At 43.5% G+C, this 24615-nt stretch overlaps 1 protein-coding gene across 1 annotated transcript in view; it reads left to right on the top strand.

Annotated features, from left to right (window-relative positions):
• The window catches only part of STS (steroid sulfatase), a 127220-nt gene that overhangs the window by 21737 nt on the left and 80868 nt on the right, over positions 1-24615 (top strand). The window contains exon 5 of the mRNA XM_065414985.1: positions 4956-5092. Within this exon, the coding sequence (XP_065271057.1) occupies positions 4956-5092 (137 nt within the window). The remainder of the gene's footprint in view (positions 1-4955; positions 5093-24615) is intronic.

The following is a 24615-nucleotide window of genomic DNA, read 5'->3' as shown; positions in this document are numbered from 1 at the left end:
AGTGCACCAGCACTGGGGCTCCCCTACTATGAGCTGAAATCACTAAGAGCTAAAGTTACTAAGAACTGAGTGCTGTGTTACCTAGTGGGGGAGCCTGAAGCTATATTGCTACGTGGCTGGCAGAGCAGTTTGCGGGGACGGCTGGAGGAGCAGCGAGCGGCGCGGAGCCTTGCGGGGACGGTTGGAGCGGCCCAAGGAACGGCGAGCGGAGCCGTTTGCGGGGACGGCTGGAGCGGCTCACAGGTTGGTGAGCGGAGCGGAGCCATTTGCGGGGACGGCTGGAGCGGCTCACAGGTCGGTGAGCGGAGTGGAGCAGCTATAATTATAATAATTAATGGAGATATCCCATCTCCTAGAACTGGAAGGGACCTTGAAAGGTCATCGAGTCCAGCCCCCTGCCTTCACTAGCAGGACCAAGTACTGATTTTGCCCCAGATCCCCAAGTGGCCCCCTCAAGGATTGAACTCACAACCCTGGGTTTAGTAGGCCAATGCTCAAACCACTGAGCTATCCCTCCCCCCCTGCAGAGCAGTTCGTGGCAGGGCAGGAAGTGGACTGGCTCGCGGTGAAGGCGGCGGCGGAACCCCACAAAATAAATTTTAAATTTAAAAAAAAAAAAAAAAAGGGGGGGGGGGAGGGATAGCTCAGTGGTTTGAGCATTGGCCTGCTAAACCCAGGGTTGTGAGTTCAATCCTTGAGGGGGCCACTTAGGGATCTGGGGCAAAATCAGTACTTGGTCCTGCTAGTGAAGGCAGGGGGCTGGACTCAATGACCTTTCAGGGTCCCTTCCAGTTCTAGGAGATGGGATATCTCCATTTATTTATTTATTTATTTATTTAAGTATAGATTTAAGAATGTCTAATGACATATTTATATGGCTTCTCTTTACTGAATTGGAATGATTGCATGTTTCATGTCAACATAAAAATTTCTTGCTGTACTTTCAGCAAAGGAAACTTAGATATGTTGAAACTGAAAGCTCTCTCTTAGCATGCATACAAAATAGCGGCAATAAATTTTCAAAGGAGATTTGACTGAAGTGCTCCAGTTAGTAAAATAGGAGTTAAATTGTTATTGTCAAATCTCCCTTCCACCTACTAGCTGAGATGCCATTCCATTTTCAAGGTTGCAGTAGAAGCAGTCAGTATTCTCCTCAAAGAGGCTTGGCATGAGATAAATGATTGTCTTTAAAAGATCAAAGGATATTAATAGGCAAGACTCCTCTTCACCTGACAGACAGCTGTCAGTCAGAGCTTGTCAATTTGAGCTGAAAACTGTAAGAAGGAAATTTTGTTAACCCAGTAACATACCTAAACCACCGCCCGCAGCTGGAATACCAAATGTTATGCTTATTGCTGAAAGCAGCTAGAAGGGCCTTTCTGAAACCTTAGCGCAATTAACAGACCAGGATGGGAGTGGGGGAGTGAGTGACCACAAGGAGCAATCATGACCCTGTGCCCTCCTGACTTGAGCTTTTTCTGAAGCATGTTGTTTTGCGAGATGGAAAGTCTGGCAATAGTTAACTATTGCTAAGTGAGATAAAGCTGGTTACCTGATGGAAAGCTACACACTACAGGCTAGAAAACTCCATACTTAATTTAGCTTCTGCTCAGCCATTGTTTTTTGTTAATAAAAAAGCTATGTAATACTAACAAATTGGATATAAAAAGAGAAGAAATCTGAGCTTGATGGACACTTGAACATCTGTCAAATTACCCTGCAGACAGAAGCTGGCCACCAGATATCTACAGTTATCCACTTGAGACCTCCTCAAGACCCTGGGTGAATATGAATCTGGGGGTAATTTGGGGTGCTCTACTAACCTGTTGGACATGTGTATGTGCTGGAGACTAAATAAAGTAGAGCACTTTTGTTTGCCTGCTTGCATCAACTATCTATCAGCTGGATGGCTGTGTCTCCATTGATTTATTTCCTGCCACCGCCTTGCAAAGAGTAAAGTTATCAAGAGCTTTGGGTTCAGCAAAACCCTTGGTAACAAAACCAGTGAAATGATTTTGAGTATACCTCTTCATGAAAGTTAGATCTTTGTCATAGTGGCATTTTTTAATATTATTTATTTTACAACTGTCATCTCATGAAAATAAGCACTTGTTACGGATGCGGTGATGCTCACCTTTAACGGTATTGATGTAAATGTAGCTGTAGCAATTCTGCTACGTTGTTAGAAAGTGACAGTTTCTATGCAATTTAAGTTATCTCTGATACTAATAGTTGAAAATCTATTTTTAAGTGATGGGAAGAATATATGAGAAATTGTGTTATTCCCAGTTTATGGTAATCTTTATTTTTGTGACTTCTCCTTTCCCAAATAATCTCCCAGGCACACATCCTCAAAGATATTTAGCAAAAATAACAGGAGTACTTGTGGCACCACAAGTACTCCTGTTATTTTTGCGGATACAGACTAACACGGCTTCTACTCTGAAAGATATTTAGGTGCCTAACACCTACTGAAATAATGTGAGTGAGGCACCTAAATACCGTTGAGTATCTGTGCCTAATTAGAGCTGAACAGATAAAAATCTAATATAAAATAAATCATCTGCCTGGTAGAAGTATTTAACTAAAGGACAAACCATATTTTATTAGAAATGTTGCAGAAACTTTTATAACATCACTTAAGATTGGGTCTTGCCTACTATAGGTAGCCCTTAATGATTTGCCCATACAGAGCATAGATGAGACAATATCATAAACCTAAACAACAAATAATTGACCTTGAAATGCAAGTTGAAATAGGTTTGTTTTCTCTTGAACCTTAAATGCTGACATGCTCTAAGAATTTTTAATTTGACTTGAAAGAGTCTCCTAAATAATTTGTAGTTACATTAATTAAAGATTCTATTAACATGAGACTTCGTTTATATTCTAGCAAATTCCAACAAGTCATAAGGATAAGAGTGACATTCTATACCTTGCAATACATCGATCTCTTATAAAAAAAAACATTTGTCTTTAGGGATTTTTTTGCTCACAAAGTTTATCCATCATTTTACAAAATTAGTAAAAAAAATACAAGCCAATATAAACATAGGCAGACAGAGAGAGAAAATGAGAACCAAAGACCCAGATTGTCCCCTCCCACAAAACCTATAAGACAACTGGGAAGTATAGTCCAGTGTAGTCCATCTAGGGAACCTGGCCTATAGAGTAGAATCTGAATTACATGACACATTTGAGTTATCACTCCCAAGGCATCATGGCATATTTACAAAGCATTGATATATAATTTTTTTCAGATGAAAGGTGTTCAGCTTTTCAACAAAACATCAACATTTTCTTCAGAAAGCAGACATTTTTATGAGGAAAAATTCATCTAGTCCATAAATCAAATTTCCATCAAAAACAGTTTTGATGGAAAACTTTTGATGAGCTCTGGCCAATGTGTGCTCATAGAATTAAGACTGGATGTTTCTTCTAAAAGATATACTCTGGGAGTTATTTTGGGCAAGTTCTTTTGCCTGTGATATACAGGAGGTCAGACCAAATGATCACAGTGGTCCATTCTGGCCTTGTAATCTATGAATTCTTGGCCTGCAGAAGGGAGAATTTTTACCACAGATCTCTCATGGAAACAGCCACAGCCAACGGGAAGGGAGTGAAGTGGACAGATAAATAAATACACCAGAATAGTTTATTTGTTTTTCTTTAGAATGATTTATGGGTATTATAGCAATTCCTTTCATCAATGGGCTTTTCACAGGTTTTACAGGCCCTTTAGGGCTGAAAAAAAGAACCTTCCTAGTTCAAAGGTTAAAAGTTTATTGCATTGTTTTCCTTACCTCATGTCCAAGTTTGGCTTTCTGGCTCAGCACGTTAATATTATATTTTGTTGTTGGGTTTTATTTGTTTGTTTGTTTGTTTGTTTTGGGGGGGTGTTGTTTTTAACCACCAGAAGTTCAATAAGTACAAACGGTATGGGATAGGGAAATGTACAACAGAAAAAAACTGCTCTGACCTGTGTGTTGCAAGGTGCCAGTCTAGACACACTGTACCCTAGCTGCTCTTATGGTTCAGCTGAAATTTACAGTGTGTGGAATATCATAACAATAAGCTCAACTAGTCATTGTTAATACTCTGAGTAATGTCCCCCACACTAGGATTGTAGTGCAAAAATCCATACTTATCTAAGCTTTCCCTTCACAGCCTTCTGGATTAAGCCATATATATTGTCAGATCCCATAAGGAGCAAAATTGAAGCTCTGTTGTTGTTGTTGTTGTTGTTGTGGGGGTTTATTTTTCCTTTTTTTATTAGAGAATAATCCATTGAGGAAATGGCTTGAAATGAATGGAGAGTGGATATTGTTACAAGAGAAAAAATATTTTTTCTACCTCTCTATATATTAGGCATAACTTTTGTAATGCTATTGTGTTTGGTTCCGGGTGATAGCTATATATTTTTGGTCCCTATTGCTCATGCTAACCCTGTTAGTTGTTAAATGTCCATATGTTAAGATTGCCAAGAAGAAAGCTGGCTAAGCATCTTGTTTGGTTTGGGGATTGTATATCTTTTAAACTATGCATTGTTCTAATGCTTCCTGGTGAGGTCAGAGAGAGCCTGAACTGGTAATAACGTGCAGAAAGAAAGGCAAGTGGCTAGGCACTTTTAGTGCCTGACTCTGTACAGTGATTGTGCCAGTGTTTTTTAAACAGGTATAACAACTAAAAATCCAACAGAAGGGTTAACTTGTCTGTATTTCTTATCTTCAGTACAGTATGTATTAAGAGTGGCATTTCTAACACGAGATTCAGGATTGCTCTATAAATGATTTTGTTAGTCCTTCCCCTATATAATATTTCTTCTGTTCTATAGAGCATGCATGTAGAAAAACTTCATTGTTAGAAATGTTGCTCAAATTTTATTGCTGTCCAAGTGACTTACTTCGGGGGGGGTTATTTTTATTTTTTTTTTAATTTATTTTTATTTATTCCAGGAACGCTGATGCACCATTTCTTCTTTTCCTGTCCTACCTTCAAGTCCACACTGCTCTATATGCATCAAAGGATTTCAAAGGAAAGAGCAAACATGGCTTATATGGGGATGCTGTAGAGGAAATGGACTGGAGTGTAGGTATGTTGCACATTTATCTTAAATGAGTTTAAAAATTTTCACAGATGTTTCTTTAATCTTCATTAGAAATTTGTGACAATTCCACTGCATGCAAAATCTGGTCTGGTAAGGGGAAGACTAAACAATTACTATGTATTAATACTGATTCCTTAGATGCTGTGTCATGCTCAGATACTATTGATACTGTGTCCCCCTTGGTATCATATGAAGTCAGTATAAATTCTGCATGCTGCAAGTCATCAGAGGGAAAGCTGAGTTAAGGAGACTTCATAGGGCTGTCATCAGAAGAACTAATGATAAAATAACTGCAAAGTCTTAATATGTACTGTTATTGTTAATTCTTAGTAAGCACAATATATAATGAGTAATTCTTCCGTATTGGTGAAATCAGTCAAGTAAGGTCCACTTCTCTGGGCACAATACAGCTAAAAGGCAAATAAGTCACCTCTCAAGGCACAGACCCTCTGATGTCGCAGAGAGCAGTAAATTATCAAATTGTTCAACGGGCCTGCTTTATTTCTGGGCATTTTGGAATGACTCTCCATTTCTAGAGGTAATCACCTGTGAAAACAACTCACAGTTCATACTTGAAACAATCAGGCGAAAGTAGAACAGTACTAAAAGATAATGAACATCTTGCATTCCTCCTCCCTACCTGACCCAAGCCAATTCTGGTTTTAGTAAAGCCAAGTAAAAAATTACTTTCTTCAAATAAGCAATATTTACTAAATTACTATAAACAGACTTTCATCTCAATATTAGATGCATGCTTAATAATACGCTTTCAAACAATGTATTTTGATTGCAAGCATGTAGAGTTCAACTCCATACACATTTCTATTCATCTTATCAAGAAATTCTGACTACAAATGGCAAGGGATGAATGGGCTGCAGTGATTGTTCAGCAAGGTACATAAAGGGATTTGTAATATAAATAGGGCAATATTTGAATAGATAGGTAAAAAACATGGAAGTTGTGAAGCATTTTAAATGGGACGAGTATCCTTCTTGTATGCAACTATACCTCAAAAACTTTTCTATATATGAAGTTTATTCAAGTGAGGGAGACTTGCACTGAATCTTCCTTACGCCCTCAACTTTCACCACTCCTCCTGGTGCTATGGTAATCACTATGACTAAGTTGGTTGTTTACTACAATCTTAGCATTAGACTGCCATATGTTTGGTGAACATTCATGTTGTCATGCCCTCCAAACCATTAGCATGTCTGGGACATCATGTCTTTTCCTCTACCTCTGCTTCCAGTTTGGGGTCTTCATACACAGTGGTAAGGATTAGGCAAATCTAATTCACTACTTGTTACTGCCAATCGTTACCTCAGCTTAACTTTGTTCACCTGTTGAGACAGTTTACAGTTGTGGCCACTGAATACAAGCAACTAGTTGGAGACAAAAGCAACAGACTAGCTGTTCCTGAAGCACTAGTATTGTAGAGTTGTTTGTAGATTGAGTGTCACTACTTATATTCAAAGGTACCACTGGACTCTCAGAAAATACTTTAAACATACCAAGCAGCAAGTTGCAACATCAAAAAGATATAGTTAAAACAATTTGGGATATACCAGATAGCCAGGATCTGGCTTTATTCTCCTAGATGTTTTGAACCATATGTACTCCATATTAAACAGAGATAGTTCCAGTCATGAGATAGTAAGCAACCTCTGTTCTTCCTCAGACTCTATTTCACTTTTCTTTTCTTTTCTTTTCTTTTCTTTACAATATGTCATAAAAGGATGAGTAGCAGCAGAGCTACACACCCAGGGCCAGATCCTCAATTAGTGGAGCTCTGCCAGTTTATCCCAGCTGAGGATCTGGTCCCACAGTCTGGCTGTTTGGTGAGAGTGATTTGTTCTCAGGTTGCGTATTTGCTCCAAATGAAAAAGGAAAAGTTTAAGTTCTTATGGATACATTCTCTTCCATAATTACAACTATAAAGAAAAGAACTGGTGCTGGGATTTTCAAAGGAGCCTGAGGTAGTTAGGTACCCAACTCCCATGGAAATAGGCACCTAACTCCCTAGGCTTCTTTAAAAATCAAAGCTTAAATGCCTGAGGGTATGTCTACACTGCGAAATTAGGTCGAATTTATAGAAGCCGGTTTTATAGAAATCGGTTGTATACAGCCGGTTTTATAGAAATCGGTTGTATACAGCCGATTGTGTGTGTCCCCACATAAAATGCTCTAAGTGCTCTAGTCGGCGGACCGCTTCCACAGTACCGAGGCTAGCGTCGACTTCCGGAGCATTGCACTATGGGTAGCTATCCCACAGTTCCCGCAGTCTCCGCCGCCCATTGGAATTCTGGGTTGAGATCCCAATGCCCGAATGATGCAAAACAGTGTCGCGGGGGGTTCTGGGTACATGTCGTCAGGGCCCTCCCCCTCCGTCAGAGCAATGGCAGACAATAGATTCGCGCATTTTTACCTGGGTTACCTGTGCAGACAACATACCACGGCAAGCATGGAGCCCGCTCAGCTCAGCTCACCGTCACCATATGTCATCTGGGTGCCGGCAGACGTGGGACTGCATTGCTACACAGCAGCAGCAGCTAACTGCCTTTTGGCGGTAGATGGTGCAGCATAACTGGTAGCCGTGGGGCTGGCAGCCGTAGGGCTGCATTGCACCAGCCCCTTGCCTTTTGGTAGAAGATGGTATATTACGATTGGTATCCATCGTCATCGTACTGCAGTGGCTGTCGATCATGGGCACCTGGGCAGACATGCTCAGTCCTATTGAACTGTCTTGACGATGATGGCTATCAGTCGTAGTATGCTATTTTCTGCCAAGCGCCCAGTATTTTCTGCTAAGCACCCAGAAGAGGCCGAGGGCGATCTGGGTGCTGGCAGACGTGGGGCTGGGAGACGTGGGGCTGCATTGCTACACAGCAGCAGCCCCTTGCCTTTTGGTAGAAGATGGTATATTACGACTGGTATCCATCGTCATCATACTGCAGTGGCTATCAGTCATGCTGCACCGTCGGCTGCCAGCTTAAGATGTAAAAAATAGATTTGTTCTGTATTCATTAGCTTCCCCCTCCCTCCGTGAAATCAACGGCCTGCTAAACCCAGGGTTTTGAGTTCAATCTTTGGGGGGGCCATTCTGTGTGACAGTTGTTTGTGTTTCTCCCTGATGCACAGCCACCTTTGTTGATTTTAATTCCCTGTACCTGTACGCCATGTCGTCACTCGCCCCTCCCTCCTTCTCCTGGTCCGTCAGATACTAGTTTCGCGCCTTTTTTCAGACCAGGCGCCATAGCTAGCACTGGGATCATGGAACCCGCTCAGATCACCGCGGCAATTATGAGCACTATGAACACCACACGCATTGTCCTGGAGTATATGCAGAGTCAGGACTTGCCAAAGCAAAACCAGGACCAGCCGAGGAGGCGATTGCAGCGCGGCGACGAGAGTGATGAGGAAATTGACATGGACCTCTCACAAGGCACAGGCCCCAGCAATGTGGAAATCATGGTGTTACTGGGGCAGGTTCATGCCATGGAACGCCGATTCTGGGCCCGGGAAACAAGCACAGACTGGTGGGACCGCATCGTGTTGCAGGTCTGGGACGATTCCCAGTGGCTGTGAAACTTTCGCATGCGTAAGGGCATTTTAATGGAACTTTGTGACTTGCTTTCCCCTGCCCTGAAGCGCCAGAATACCAGGATGAGAGCAGCCCTCACAGTTGAGAAGCGAGTGGCGATAGCCCTGTGGAAGCTTGCAACGCCAGACAGCTACCGGTCAGTCGGGAATCAATTTGGAGTGGGCAAATCTACTGTGGGGGCTGCTGTGATCCAAGTTGCCAGGGCAATGAAAGACCTGGTGATATCAAGGGTAGTGACTCTGGGAAACGTGCAGGCCATAGTGGATGGCTTTGCTGCAATGGGATTCCCAAACTGTGGTGGGGCCATAGACGGAACCCATATCCCTATCTTGGCACCGGAGCACCAAGCCACCGAGTACATAAACCGCAAGGGGTACTTTTCAATGCTGCTGCAAACCCTGGTGGATCACAAGGGACGTTTCACCAACATCAACGTGGGATGGCCTGGAAAGGTACATGATGCTCGCGTCTTCAGGCACTCTGGTCTGTTTCGAAAGCTGGAGGAAGGGACTTTCTTCCCGGACCAGAAAGTAACTGTCGGGGATGTTGAAATGCCTATCGTGATCCTTGGGGACCCAGCCTACCCCTTAATGCCATGGCTCATGAAGCCGTACAGAGGCAGCCTGGACAGGAGTCAGGACCTGTTCAACTACAGGCTGAGCAAGTGTCGAATGGTGGTGGAATGTGCATGTGGACGTTAAAAGCGTGCTGGCACAGCTTACTGACTCGCTCAGACCTCAGCGAAAAGAATACCCCATTGTTATTGCTGCTTGCTGTGCGCTCCACAATATCTGTGAGAGTAAGGGGGAGACATTTATGGCGGGGTGGGAGGTTGAGGCAAATCGCCTGGCCGCTGATTACGCGCAGCCAGACACCAGGGCGGTTAGAGGAGCACAGCAGGGTGTGGTGCGCATCAGAGAAGCTTTGAAAACGAGTTTTGTGACTGGCCGGGCTACGGTGTGAAACTTCTGTTTGTTTCTCCTTGATGAACCCTCGCCCCCCCCCCCCCCCCGGTTCACTCTACTTCCCTGTAAGCCAACCACCCCACCCTCCCCTCCCCCCTTTGAGCACCGCTTGCAGAGGCAATAAAGTCATTGTTACTTCACATTCATGCATTCTTTATTAATTCATCACACAACTAGGGGGATAATTGCAAAGGTAGCCCGGGATGGGTGGGGGAGGAGGGAAGGAAAAGGACACAGTGCAGTTTAAAACTTTAACTCTTATTGAAGGCCAGCCTTCTGATGCTAGGGCAATCATCTGGGGTGGAGTGACTGGGTGGCCGGAGGCCCCCCCACCGTGTTCTTGGGCGTCTGGGTGAGGAGGCTATGGAACTTGGGGAGGAGGGCTGTTGGTTACACAGGGGCTGTAGCGGCGGTCTCTGCTCCTGCTGCCTTTCCTGCAGCTCAACCATACGCTGGAGCATATCAGTTTGATGCTCCAGCAGCCGGAGCATCGACTCTTGCCTTCTGTCTGCAAGCTGACGCCACCTATCATCTTCAGCCCGCAACTTGCTCTGTTCATCCCGCGATTCAGCCCGCCACCTCTCCTCTCGTTCATATTGTGCTTTTCTGTAGTCTGACATTGACTGCCTCCACGCATTCTGCTGTGCTCTGTCAGCGTGGGAGGACATCTGGAGTTCCGTGAACATATCATCCCGTGTCCTCCGTTTTCTCTTTCTAATCTTCACTAGCCTCTGTGAAGGAGAAACATTTGCAGCTGGTGGAGGAGAAGGGAGAGGTGGTTAAAAAAGACACATTTTAGAGAACAATGGGTACACTCTTTCACGTTAAATTTTGCTGTTCACATTACACAGCACATGTGCTTTCGTTACAAGGTCGCATTTTTCCTCTTATATTGAGGGCCTGCCGGTTTGGTGTGAGAGATCACTCATGCAGTGCCAGGCCACAGATTTCGGCTTGCAGGCAGCCATGGTAAGACACAGTCTTTTGGCTTTTTTAACCTTCTTAACATGTGGGAATGGTTTCAAACAGTAGCGCTCTCATTTCCCATACCAAGCACCCGTTGGGTTGGCCATTTAAAATGGGTTTGCAATGTAAAAGGAGGGGCTGCGGTTTCCGGGTTAACATGCAGCACATACCCAACTAACTCCCCTCCCCCCCCACACCCAATTCTCTGGGATGATCACTTCACCCCTCCCCCCCACCACGTGGCTAACAGCGGGGAATATTTCTGTTCAGCAGAGCAGGAACGGGCACCTCTGAATGTCCCCTTAATAAAATCGCCCCATTTCAACCAGGTGACCATGAATGATATCACTCTCCTGAAGATAACAAAGAGCGATAAGGAATGGATGTTGTCTGCATGCCAGCAAACACCGGGACCATACGCTGCCATGCTTTGTTATGCAATGATTCCAGACTACGTGCTACTGGCCTGGCGTGGTAAAGTGTCCTACCATGGCGGACGGGATAAGGCAGCCCTCCCCAGAAACCTTTTGCAAAGGCTTTGGGAGTACATGAAGGAGAGTTTTCTGGAGATGTCCCTGGAGGATTTCCGCTCCATCCCCATACACGTTAACAGACTTTTCCAGTAGCTGTACTGGCCGCGATTGCCAGGGCAAATTAATCATTAATCATTAAACACGCTTGCTTTTAAACCATGTGTAATGTTTACAAAGGTACACTCACCAGAGGTCCTCTGTGCGCCCTCAGGGGATGGGAGCACGCCTTGGGTGAGTTCGGGGGTTACTGGTTCCAGGTCCAGGGTGATAAACATATCCTGGCTGTTGGGGAAACCGGTTTCTCCGCTTCCTTGCTGCTGTGAGCTATCTACATTATCTCCATCCTCATCTTCCTCGTACCCCGAACCGCTTCCCTGTGTGTTTCTCCAGTGAGGGAGTCATAACAAACGGTTGGGGTAGTGGTGGCTGCACCCCCTAGAATGGCATGCAGCTCCGCGTAGAAGTGGCATGTTTGCGGCTCTGCCCCGGACCTTCCGTTTGCTTCTCTGGCTTTGTGGTAGGCTTGCCTTAGCTCCTTAATTTTCACGCGGCACTGCTGTGTGTCCCTGTTATGGCCTCTGTCCTTCATGGCCTTGGAGACCTTTTCTAATATTTTGCCATTTTGTTTACTGCTACGGAGTTCAGCCAGCAGTGATTCATCTCCCCATATGGCGAGCAGATCCCGTACCTCCCGTTCTGTCCATGCTGGAGCTCTTTTGCGATCCTGGGACTCCATCATGGTTACCTGTGCTGATGAGCTCTGCATGGTCACCTGTGCTCTCCACGCTGAGCAAACAGGAAATGAAATTCAAACGTTCGCGGGGCTTTTCCTGTCTACCTGGTCAGTGCATCTGAGTTGAGAGTGCTGTCCAGAGCGGTCACAATGAAGCACTGTGGGATAGCTCCCGGAGGCCAATAACGTCGAATTCCGTCCACACTACCCCAATTCCGACCCCCTAAGGCCGATTTTATCGCTAATCCCCTCGTCGGAGGTGGAGTAAAGAAACCGGTTTAAAGGGCCCTTTAAGTCGAAAGAAAGGGCTTCGTCATGTGAACGTGTCCAGGCTTTATTCGATTTAATGCTGCTAAAGTCGACCTAAACTCGTAGTGTAGACCAGGCCTCAGAGTAAGAGTAGGTCTGACAAACTAGACATTTAATGTATTGCTCACATCAGTGGCCAGCACACCGACTTTGATTTCTACTCTGGTACCTCTTCAGCATCTGTGCTAGGAAATACAAACACTATTAGCTGGAACAGCTGGCCTGAAAAAGTGCAAAGCTGCAAATTTCCCTTAAAGGGAAGTTTGATCCTCTGTCGACCAAACATAAGTAACTAGCTACACAAGAAAAATACAAATTGGGCAGGGGGGACCACAGAAATGTCAACTTGACATGAAGGGTTGATTCACAAAAGGACTTAGGCACCTAACTGCCACTTTAAGTACCTACATCGCAGAATCAAGCCCCACTAGGATTCACAAAGCCCCCGCTTTGGTGCTACCAAACACTGTAGACTTCTAAACTCAGTCGATGCCCAATTTTTTGCTGTAAAATTTCCCTAAGTGCCTATGTTTCTTCTGTTCATGCACACTGCAATCCCATGCCAGTTATCTGGATGCCTAAGTCCCAGTGTGATGCATGAATCAGGAAAAGATAGGTGTTCCTCCACTTAACTTGCCAGCAAGGCCCCATCTGGTAAGCATGCTCCGAGCTCACCTACTCGATCAGGCCCCTGTAAATGACATGCTTACACAAAACAGCCAGGGCGGAGGTGGACCTCCCTCATAACTTTTAATCCAGTGGTTAGAGTACTAATGTGGGATGTGAAAGACTCATGGTTCAAGTCTCCACTTTGCTGGAGGGGAGAAGAAATCTGAACTGGGGTGTACGACCTCTCCGGTGAGGGCCTGAACAGTAGGGCTATGAGATATTCCTAAGTGGGACTTTTTCTGTCTCTTCTGTTGAAGCTGTTCCACTGTGGATAAATCATTTAAGAAAAACTGAAGCAGGGGAATTAGATCCTGGGTTTCCTTTGTCCCAGGTGAGTTCTCTATCTACCATGCTACAGAGTCATTCTCTTGCTTGCTGCTCTCTCTCTGGTCCAATGACTCCTTCATTATTTGTCTACAGTGGAACAGCTTCAACTGGAAAAATTGAGGGAGCAACCCTTCTTCCCCCATCAGAATATCTTATAGCCCAATGGCTAGGGTATTCATCTAAGGCTACATCTACACTACAGGGGGGGTCGATTTAAGATACGCAAATTCAGCTACGCGAATAGCGTAGCTGAATTCGACGTATCAGATCCGACTTACCCTGTTGTGAGGACGGCGGCAAAATCGACTGCCGCGGCTCCCAGTCGACGGCGCTTACTCCCACCTCCGCTGGTGGAGTAAGTGCGTCGATTCGGGGATCGATTGTCGCGTCCTGACGAGACGCGATAAGTCGATCCCCAAGAGATCGATTTCTACCCGCCGATTCAGGCGGGTAGTGTAGACCAGGCCTGAGAGGTGGCATGTTCCAGTTCATATCCCTCTCTCTCCTCAGGGCTTGAGTATCCTAGCCACTGGTCTAAAAGTTGTCTCCCTCACCATCATGTGCCTAACTTTGTTTGTGAATATAGCCCAAAATCTTTAAATTAAAAAGTAACCTAATTATAGCCGGGCAAATAGAAAGTATAGAAAACCACATTAGAGCACTTAACTTGAAACTGGACACACCACCCTCAGTTGAGTACTTGAGAAACATTTTGCTATTAGTCTTAAACACGGTCATCCATGAGCTGCTCAATGTGGGGAAATGTCACAGAAAATCTTTGTTGGTGGGTAATGAGAAAGTGCGAACAGCTGTACTGCAGTTGTGACTGTCAGATTCCAGAGATTAAGAACTTGTGTCAAAAGCAGAAGCATGAAGGTGAATGAAAATTGTTCCCTGATTTTTTTAAGACCAGTAACTCAGGTCAAAAAGAAGGATTTCGCTTTCATAAAGTACTTAAAGTAAGGAGAAGGCTTCTTAGTTGTGTCTATCCAGAGTGAGAATCTTCAATTAAGGAAAACTCTCCATTTTTTGAGACTTAATCACCTAACCAACTCTTAAAATAAATAGAGAGTTTTCCTTCTTAATTTTAGCAGGGAAGTTGACACAAAAGCAGGTGGATGAAATACTTTAAAAAAAAATTATGTTTGAGGCATGTTAAATTGATACTTGATGATTATGATTACAATCCATGTCCCAAATACTAAGTACAAGCTCACAGGATAAGCTTTAGGATCCTGTATTTCTACTGCTCATGCATGTTTCATGTGTATATAACAGCATTCAGTGCTTAAAGAGTTCACAGTTTTAATGCTGCTTCATATGACATGCCTTGCAGGGTTATTTTCTGACTAGTTAACATTTTAAATTTGTTTCAGTGTAAGATAAGTACCTTATTATTTATATTAATGATAGTTAATAGTTGTAGCAGGTGAAATAACCTCCCACTGTAAAAATGAAGGGGGATGAAGAGACTATAATCCCTTTTTCTTGCTGTTATTTTTTTTAAATAACATAGTAGTGGATTTAATGTGGAAGTCTGAATGGATATGTGCTGAAATTATTTATGATAAAAATTAAACCACACAAATATAATCACTACAAAGAGTTCTGGAGCCCCCTATAGCCTTATGTTACAGCAGTGTGAAGACATACCTCTTCAGAGCTTTCTCTTCTGTTCTCCTTAGGGGGGGTGGGGGAAGAGGGTTCTAACAGAGATCCTTTTATTCACCTGTAGAACAATCAGTGCTACATAGTTCACACATGAGGAAGAGCTAGAAAATGCTATCTATACTCTGTCACAAGCCAAACACCAGTAAGGTGTGGCCATTACATCGGGTGTCTTTATTATTATAAAGAGAATTCCATGAACTTTCCAATAACATGAAAAACAGAATCTCCCCTCCCTCATCATATTCCTAAACAGATGTTGTCAACAAGGTGTACTTATGATGCTCATTATGAAAGGGGGGAGGAAACAAACCATTTTGGACATGAAGTTTCTGTTTGGGAATCTCCTTAATAGTGTGGATAGTTAGTGTAGAAGAGAAAATAGGTGGGTCCCACCTACAGTCAGTTCACATTTAGAAATGAAGATTTCTGGATGTGATAGGATTCAAATTTGGAAAAACCCTTGGCTGACTACAGGTAGATACAAGCAAAATACTTATATTACCCTATGATGGTGACAAGCTGTGGACATGATTTACTGTCTTGGACAGTACTGCCCTATTGAGCGATGTTGGTATTTTCTTGTTGTATGCTAAGTATAAATGGTGGTATGTCAGAAGTATGGGCAAAATTTGATAAAGGGGCATGTAGGAGAATCAAGGAACAAGATTTTCAAAAGTGTTTAATTATTTTGGGTGCCCAGCTTGAGACATCTGAAAATGAGTCTGAAAGTGCTGAGTTTCTACCCAAGCACCTTTAAGATGTACCTAGCTGAACAACCAAAACTTAAAGCACTCAGAATGACTGGGGTGAAATCCTGGCCCCATTCATACCCATTTGAAAATCATAGCAAATACTTTATGGTCTGACTACCCAATATCACCAGGTGTGTTACCAAAATTCAGAGCTCAAATGCCATGAACGTAATATGGAGAAACTTTGGACTTCAGAATCATACTTACTATATAGGCTTTATAGAGAATGAGTCCTAACACTGACCTTTCCAGCTGTATAAAGTCCAGAAAAGGAGTTTAAATGAAGCAGTTAAAAAGCATGCTGCAAATGTTACTCCTGTCCTTGGAAAAAGTAGTTTACAGAAGTATGATTCCATTTTGTTTATTTTTACTAAGAAAGTGAGGCATTTGAGACTGAAGAATAGTCTGACATTATTATTATTATCCTGTAAGTTTGACTCATAGCTGAGCAAATAGTAAAGTGAACAATAGCATCTTTTGGCTAATAAACCCAAGACAATGATTTCATAAATAAGCCCTTTGACCGGATTGAGCATTGGCCTGCTAAACCCAGGGCTGTGAGTTCAATCCTTGAGGGGGCCATTTAGGGAACTGGGGTAAAAAAAAACTGTCTGGGGATTTGTCCTGCTTTGAGCAGGGGGTTGGACTAGATCAGGGGTCGGCAACGTTTGGCACGCGGCTCGCCAGGGTAAGCACCCTAGCGGGCCGGGCCAGTTTATTTACCTGCTGACGCGGCAGGTTCGGCCGATCGCGGCCCCCACTGGCCACGGTTCGCCGTCCCGGGCCAATGGGGGCGGTGGGAAGCCGCGACCAGCACATCCCTCGCCCGCGCTGCGTCCCGCCGCCCCCATTGGCCCGGGACGGCGAACCGTGGCCAGTGGGGGCCGCGATCGGCCGAACCTGCCGCGTCAGCAGGTAAATAAACTGGCCCGGCCCGCTAGGGTGCTTACCCTGGCGAGCTGCGTGCCAAACATTGCTGACCCCTGGACTAGATGATCTCCTGAGGTCCCTTCCAACCCTGTTATTCTATTATTCTATTTAGATATGTGACTTGTTAGGGCAAAATAGAGATGAAGTGATATAAAAATATGGGTGTTATTTTCATGAATAAGGGTGCATTTTACTTTTTTAAAGCTTCACAACATTCAAGAATATAGTCTCTTTTCTCATATATTGATAGGGGACAATTCACTTTGACCCCTGCATAACACAGGCCATAGAATTTGTTTCACTAAAACTTGCCTTCTCAAAAGATATCCACTCTTGATTTGCAAACCTCAAGAGACGGATATTCCACCACTTCCCTTGTTAGTTTGTTCCAATGGTTAATAATCCTCCCTGTTTAAAAAATTGTGGTACAAAGTCTTGTGGCCTGTTGGATTTAACATTTAGCCTAGAAGATGACCATCAGTGTCTAGAAATACTTTCTTCCACTTCCAGCTTGTTAGGAAACTTCTCCCCTTCTTTGCTGGTGAGGATCTGATCACAGTGGTTCATATACTTATCACTTCCAGACTGGATTACACACTGGGTCTGATCCTCAGCATAGCACCATTAACTTCAGTTGTCTTCAGACCAGCTGAGGATCTACTCCAAAGTGTATGGGTCTGAAAGTGGAAGCAATGCGCAATGCAAAATTTGTCAGGTTACCTCCTTAACAGGATGGGCTGCTGTGAGCATAGCACTCCAATGCCTTTATCTCTCCACTGGCTCACAGTCTGGTTTTATTGCCTGTTTGAAGCCTGATCTTTCAAAATATCTGTGGCTCAAGACACAGTTCCATCAGTGGCCTCATCCTCAGCCAAAGGAATCATCATGACCTGCCAAAGTAGTTGTGCTCCTCTGCAACAATGGAGATTATGGAGTCCAGGAAGAAGCACAGAAGGGGAGAGCAGCTGAAGGTCTATGCAATAAACTGTCGACCTCATTACCAGATTTATCTGTTATATACTTATATACTATACTAATGGGCCTGCTTAAATAAAAAATGTTAAAATAGGCATGTGATCCTCCCAAGGGCTTTCAGTTACTGCAGCCACAAAGAGTGAGATGATAACTGCATATTTAAATAATGCTTTTCATCTGAAAGTGCTTGACAAACTTAAAAACAAATATACAAAAGTGTGTATCCAGCTATAGAATGAAATGCAACAGTTTGTAAGCACCGAGAGAATAATAGGTTTATAAGTAATAGCCAGCATGGATTTGTCAAAAATAAATCATGCCAAACCAACCTATTTTTCTTCTTTGACAGGGTTACTGGCCTAGTGGATAGGGAGAAAACAGTAGATGTGATATAATATGATTTTAATAAGGCTTTTGACACAGTCCCACTTGAAACACTCATACGCAAATTAGGAAAATGTGGTGTAGATGAAGTTACTACTGGGTGGGTGAAAAACTGATTGAGAGACCATAATCAAAGAGTAATTATCAATGGTTTTCTGTCAAACTGGGAGCACATAGCTAGGGGGGTCATGCAAGAGTTTGTTCTGGGGATGGTATTAATCAATATTTTCATTCATGACTTGGAATGGGGAGTATGCTTATATAATCTGTGGATGACACCAAGGTGGGAGGGATTGCTAACTCTTTGGATGCCAGCATTAACATTCAAAACAGCCTTAACAAATTAGAAAATTAGTCTGAAATCAACAAGATGAAATTCAGTAAAGAAAAGTGCTTCACATAGGAAGGACAAATCAAATGTACAACTACAAGATGGGGAATAACTGGCTAGCTTGTAGTGCTGCTGAAAATGATATGGGGGTTATAGCGGATCATAGATTGAATATGGAGTCAGTAATGTGATGCAGTTGTGAAAAAGACCAATATCATTCTGGGATGTATTAACAAGAGTGTCATGTAAGACATGGGAGGTAATTGTTCTGCTCTACTAGGCATTGGTGAGGCCTCAGCTGGACTATTGTGTCCAGTTCTGGGCACCCCACTTTAGGAAAGATGTGGACTGTAGTGAGGCACAGTGGCCTCCCTTTGAGCCTGAGAGCGAGGGACCACTACACTCGCGTTGGTAGGCAGAGTCAAACCAGCCTTGCTCCATGCACAGGAAGCAGAGAGGCGTGGCAGGAAGTCTCAGTGTTGGGCCCTGCAGCTCAGTTGGGCAGGAGCCAGATGCCCCTAGCAGAACTCTGGACCCGAAACTGCACTGTGTAGCGCCCTGCTCCCCAGCCGTGGAGAGGAGTTACCAGGACTGCCATCAGCCACGTACCCTGAAGAGACTCATAGACTGTCAGGGTTGGAAGGGACCTCAAGAGGTCATCTAGTCCAACCTCCTACTCAGAGCAGGACCAATCCCCAGACAGATTTTTGCCCCAGATCTCTAAATGGCCCCCTCAAGGATTGAACTCACAGCCCTGGGTTTAGCAGGCCAATGCTCAAACCACTGAGCTATCCCTCCCCCCTGAGACAGAGGACCCTGGGACCACAAAGCCCTGCACCGAGACTGTGGTAGGAAGTAGCCAAGGGAAACCAGACTTTAGTCCAGTTGGGCTGCCGGAGAGCGAGTCAGCATGTTTTGGTGAGATCCCTACTGACCCAGTGGCAGAACCATTCACCATTGTTAGTACCCTGGGCAGGGACCCAGTGGAGTAGGATGGGCCTGGGTCCTCCTACCCGCCTGCCATCAACCCCACCCCTGATTTGGCGGCCTGCTTCCCCTTGGCTGGATGGCCTGGTCCGTGTTTTTGACTTGCCCCAGCCAGAAGGCTGTGAGGCCCCCGACTATGTTTGCTGGCTGCCTTATTCAGGAGGCCTAGGCTAAAGCCTGCTCCTTGCTGGGCCCCACCCAGAGGGCCAGAGCCCCAGACTGTTTGCTGGCTGCCAAGAGGCTCAGCCTAAAGACTGGTCATTGCTCTGCCTCTTCCAGAGGGTCCAAATCTCAGACTGTGATCACCATCTGCCCTAGCCAGGAGGCTTGGTCTAGAGACTGCTTACTGCTCTGCCCCACCCAGAAGCCAGAGCTATAGACTGCTAATTGTTGTTTGTTGCCTGACGCAGAGAGACAGATTGGCCTCCCTCCGAGCCTGAGACTGAGGGACCACTACATGGACAAATTGGAGAGAGTGCAGAGGAGAGCAACAAAAATAGCAATAGGTTTAGAAATCCTGACCTACAAGGAAAGGTTAAACAAACTAGGCATGTTTAGTCTTGAGAAAAGAAGACTGGGGGGGACCGACCTGGTAAGTCTTCAAATATGCTAAGGTGTGTTATAAAAAAGACCATGATCAATTGCTCTCTCTGGGTATGTCTACACTACAATTAGAAACCCATGGCTGTCCCATGCCAGCTGACTCGGACTTGGGCTGTGCGGCTGTTTCATTGCAGTATAGACTTCTGGGCTCAGACTGCAACCTGAGCTCTGGGATTTCCCCACATCGCAGGGTCCTAGAGCCCAGTCCCCAGCCTGACCCCAGGAGTCTACACTGCAATTAAATAGCACTGCAGTCTGAGCCCAAATCACCGGGCACAGGCCAGCCACAGGTGTCTAATTGCAGTGTAGACATACCCTAACTCTCCTGAAGGATTGGGCTTAATCTTTAGCAAGGGAGATTTAGATTAGATATTAGAAAGTTTTCCCCTAACTATAAGGATATTTAAGCACTGCAATAGCATTCCAAGGGAGGTGTGGAATCCCTGCCATTGGAGGTTTATAAGAACAGGTTCAACAAACCTGTCAGGGATGGTCTAGGTATACTTGGTTCTGCCTCAGTGCAGGAAGTATGACTGGATGACCTGTTGAAGTCCCTTCTACATTTCTATGATCCTAAGGGCCTGATCCAAAACCCATTAAAGTTAATAGGAATCATATCCATTGACCCCAGTGGCTTTGGATCAGACCCAACTGTTTTATACTGCACAGCAAAGAATTACATCTTTGGAGAAGAAGAGAAAACTTTTGAAATTAGGATTGTATGAGAAATTTGGATAGGCAGAATACAATTAATGAAACTGGAATTTGTCCAGGACACCAATACTAGGACAATCAGCAACACTCCTACTCTTATGAAAACTATCATGGAGTCTAAATGATCACAAATATTCAGGAGGGCAGAAGAGAGGCACTTCTTGAGATGATGAAATATGTACTACACTCTCTCTAATTCATCTGTTAGTGTCTTCCATATGTAGAGCAGCATATATGGTGCATCTGTCTTTTATTAATAGAAACCCTTTTTGCATTCTAGAAATCTTGTGCCGAAGTTATAAATGCTCAGATTTTTAAACTTGAGAAACTATTTCTAATGAGAAAGTCGTCAAAGGAAAGCATCATTTTTTATTTTTAAATTACTCAGCACTGAAACTGCATTCCTAGGAAATATATATATATATTTTAAATTTGCTATCCTATTTCTAGTATTAACTTTTTTTTATTCTTCTGGGAAATGGTATAACATTCAGCTAAACCTATTAAAACTGGCCCTTCAGTTAATCATAATATGTGAGCTGCTATTAGTGTGGCTCTCACAGCCATATTTTACTATGCAGGATTTGTATGCAATCAGCATTTATTTAGAATTCCACTCTATTAATTCCAATACGTGAAGGAATCATAAATCAGCAGTAAACTAGTGAACTCTGGATTATATTAAAAAGAAATAAAGATAGAGAATAATAATATGAGAAGCAAAAACAACACTCACTTATGCCCTAGAAAAAATGAATGAGGCACTCTTAATTTGTTGCTCTCAATTGTTTCCCTGTACAAGACTTCAGCATAGGGCTGTACGATAGGGGGCTAATTTTTCATTGTTTTGCATCTTCCGCAGTCATTTACACCTCTGCAAAGTGGATGTAAAGTGCTATTGAATCAGAATGGTAGCACAGAGTGAAAGGTAGCACACAGTCAGGACCTGGATTATTAAATTCAGGCAGCTAATCAAGACTGAAGCACAAACAAAGCAGATTCAGGAAACTTAAAAGTGAGCCTGACAAACTTTAAGAGGATGACATATGTGATATAAGATACAGTTAACTTTGCATTTCTTGACTTTCTGTTGAGGTGTGTCACAATCCTAACATTTTAGAACAGAGATGGGCAACACAAGTGCCACAGAAACCACTAAAATTCTTTGGTGGGCCAGGCGGTATGACATAAGGGAGTATGACATTGGGTCCTGTCCCCAGAGGATGTGATGCAGGGTGGGTCACTCCTGCCTCGGGTGGACGGGGGTTGAACAGTGAGTCTGCCATGCACTCACCCAGCAGTGATGGCTTCTGTCCCATGGGGCTGAGCCCAGCTTCTTGCTTTGGCCCGTTGGCTAGCACCACAGCATTACGTGATGCACACATCAGCATGCAGGGGGGGCTCTCCCCCTTCAACACCTTGTCCCTTCCTGGCCCTGGTGCCACTGGATTGCCTGCCCTGAGCTGGGCTGTGATGGGCCAAATGAACTGATCTGGTGGGCCAGATATGCCCCCCAGGCCACAGTTGGTCATCCCTGTTTTAGAAAATTAATTCAATTGTCATGAAAGGTGGTTGATTAGCATCTATAGGAAATGGAATTTTTTATCAGTCCACAAGAACGGATATGTTTTCGATAGTAAAGCACTTCCCCACACTATTCTGTCAGTCTGCTTTTAACTTTAACATTGGAGGACTATTTCTAGGGCTGAGAAGGTAGTTAAGACTCCAGGCCTATTTAGTCTTTGGCATTGCTGGTGAAATTGTCAACAAGGATACGGCACAGACATTTAGCTTGGTGTCTTTTGAAGGGTGGATACCTTCCAAACAGATCTGGGCTAAGACCCAAAGTCATTTCATATGTCATCAAACAGTAATGACTTTTAGTCACTACTGACTGGGGCTGGATTTAAGAGGTGACTTTGTAATGAAAGACTCCACATCCCATTTCCAGTGTGATAAACCTCCTGAGTCATCTAATTCCCGCTTACATGCAGGTTTTTATAAGTAACATCTTTGTACAAAATAAAACTCTGCTGAAAACATTATTTAGAAGATTATAAAGCACATAGGTAGCCACTTCTATAGTATTTTTTTTAATCAGTCAAGTTTAATGATGTTGATTAACATTCAAGTAGAGTACTATATAATGTAAATCTCCTTTATAATGCACCAGATGCTTGCATTTGAAATTACACCATGGAAGAAATTTGCTGTCAGATGCTGTAGAGGCTTCATCAGCAACCAGTAGGGAAGGGGTTAATCTATGCCAGCACAAAAAGTTTTTGTGACTAGTGCATTTTATTTTGCAAACATAATTTGTATCACTTCCAAAATTATATTTCACCCAAAGTTATGAAGCCCTGAAAATTGGGCCTCATAAAAGAAACACCGAGAGAATGTATTTTGTAGACTTGTGAACGGAAATGCTGTAATCAGCTAGAAAATTAACATTACTCTTGAGAAGAGCTGAAGTTTCCGTAACAAGAAAAAAAAGCAAATGCTTGTATTGGGCCACCTAGGGATAAAAGAAACCCAACAACTCCACAAATTCCTCTCCATACAATAAGGATGCAAAATTTTGCAATCAACAACTTTCTACCACCCACACACCTTCACAGAGAAGTAAGTTTTTCTCCTTACTTTTAATCAATCATTGAGTTGAAATAGTAGGATATTGAAGCTTGCTTAAAGTGAACGGGAAAACTAATTACGAATGGCAATCAAGATAACAAAGACAATCTTGGCCTAAATTTACCACAGGATCTTTGCTGGCTTCTGCATATACCTTGACGGAGGCTGCTAGTGGTGCGAGTTCTATTTGGGGGAAGGTTGTAAACAGAGAGTTTGGAGGGGGATAGTACTACCCAAAGAGTGTGAAGAATATATTACCAGAGCAGCTGGGCATGTGACGATCCAGTGCCTCACCTTAACAGAGTCTTTAGCAGAGATTGTTTGAAACTGTCATTAAATCTGTTCTGTCTCAGCAGAAACCTTGCAGGAAAGCATTAAGGATGAGTCCCCTATCCAGTGCAAGGAGCCAGGCTGGCACAGAGAGATGTGATTTATATCTCACTATGCCAGCTTTGGTGAATGTGCCTCTTGTGAAGATGAAACCCCTCAGCATTGACTATGAACATGATTTTATGATCCTTTTTCAACACCTGGACATAAAGCAATATCTGTTTAGGTATTTATAGCTCACATAATCATTACATAAAGAATGTAGTTGAATAGTGAGGGATATTGATGATATAACTTACATCACTTTGTATGAGAAAGAAGCCCAAATTTGAAACAAAGAATCACAGAAACTAGAGATGGACAGACTTATTAAGGCATTTCATCCATATTCCTTATAGTGCAAGATACTGCCTATAATGGCTTGTCCAGGACTCCTGGAGATCTAGTACAACCTATAAATAATTAAACACAAAAAGCACATTAAAAGAACATTAAGTCAAGCACTCAAAAGTCAGGAAATGCCAAAATTGAGGTTGCCTGTGCAACCTTATTTCAGCTATCTTGTGTGTATACATTATGACACAGTGTTTACTTATGTTATCAAATATATTTTGTCCACAGGACCCACCTAATCCAGTGCTCAGGATGGACTATGCTCACTGAATGAGCAGCTATTCAATATTTTGTTTTCTCCTCATTGTTGAGCATGTGGTCTTATTTACTGCACAATAGTCACAACCTCTTCTGAATACAGAATTGTTAATTTCTTCGTGGACTTTTCTGTGGCTCACATCATTATAATGTCTGAGTGCTTCACAAACAAATTAATTAATTTCCCCAACACTCCTGTGGAATCAGGGGATATTACTACTCCCATTCTACTGATGGGGAGCTCAGGCACATTAAGGTAACAAGCATCCATTAATTTTGTGTGTCTAGTTTGAGACACCTAAAACCTGATATGCACAGTGGATCCTATCTCTCCAGTGAGGATGAACCAGAGAATGCATATCATGCATTACTCTGTACTAGCTTCTGATCGGTTCAAAGTCCTGATCTTCAGAGCTCTTAATGGGGAGGGAACAATCTGTCTTAA

Source organism: Emys orbicularis, chromosome 1, assembly GCF_028017835.1.
Source record: "Emys orbicularis isolate rEmyOrb1 chromosome 1, rEmyOrb1.hap1, whole genome shotgun sequence".
Taxonomy (NCBI): Eukaryota; Metazoa; Chordata; order Testudines; family Emydidae; genus Emys; species Emys orbicularis.
Note: the sequence above shows the minus strand (reverse complement) of the source record. Positions and strands in the feature narration are given on the sequence as shown.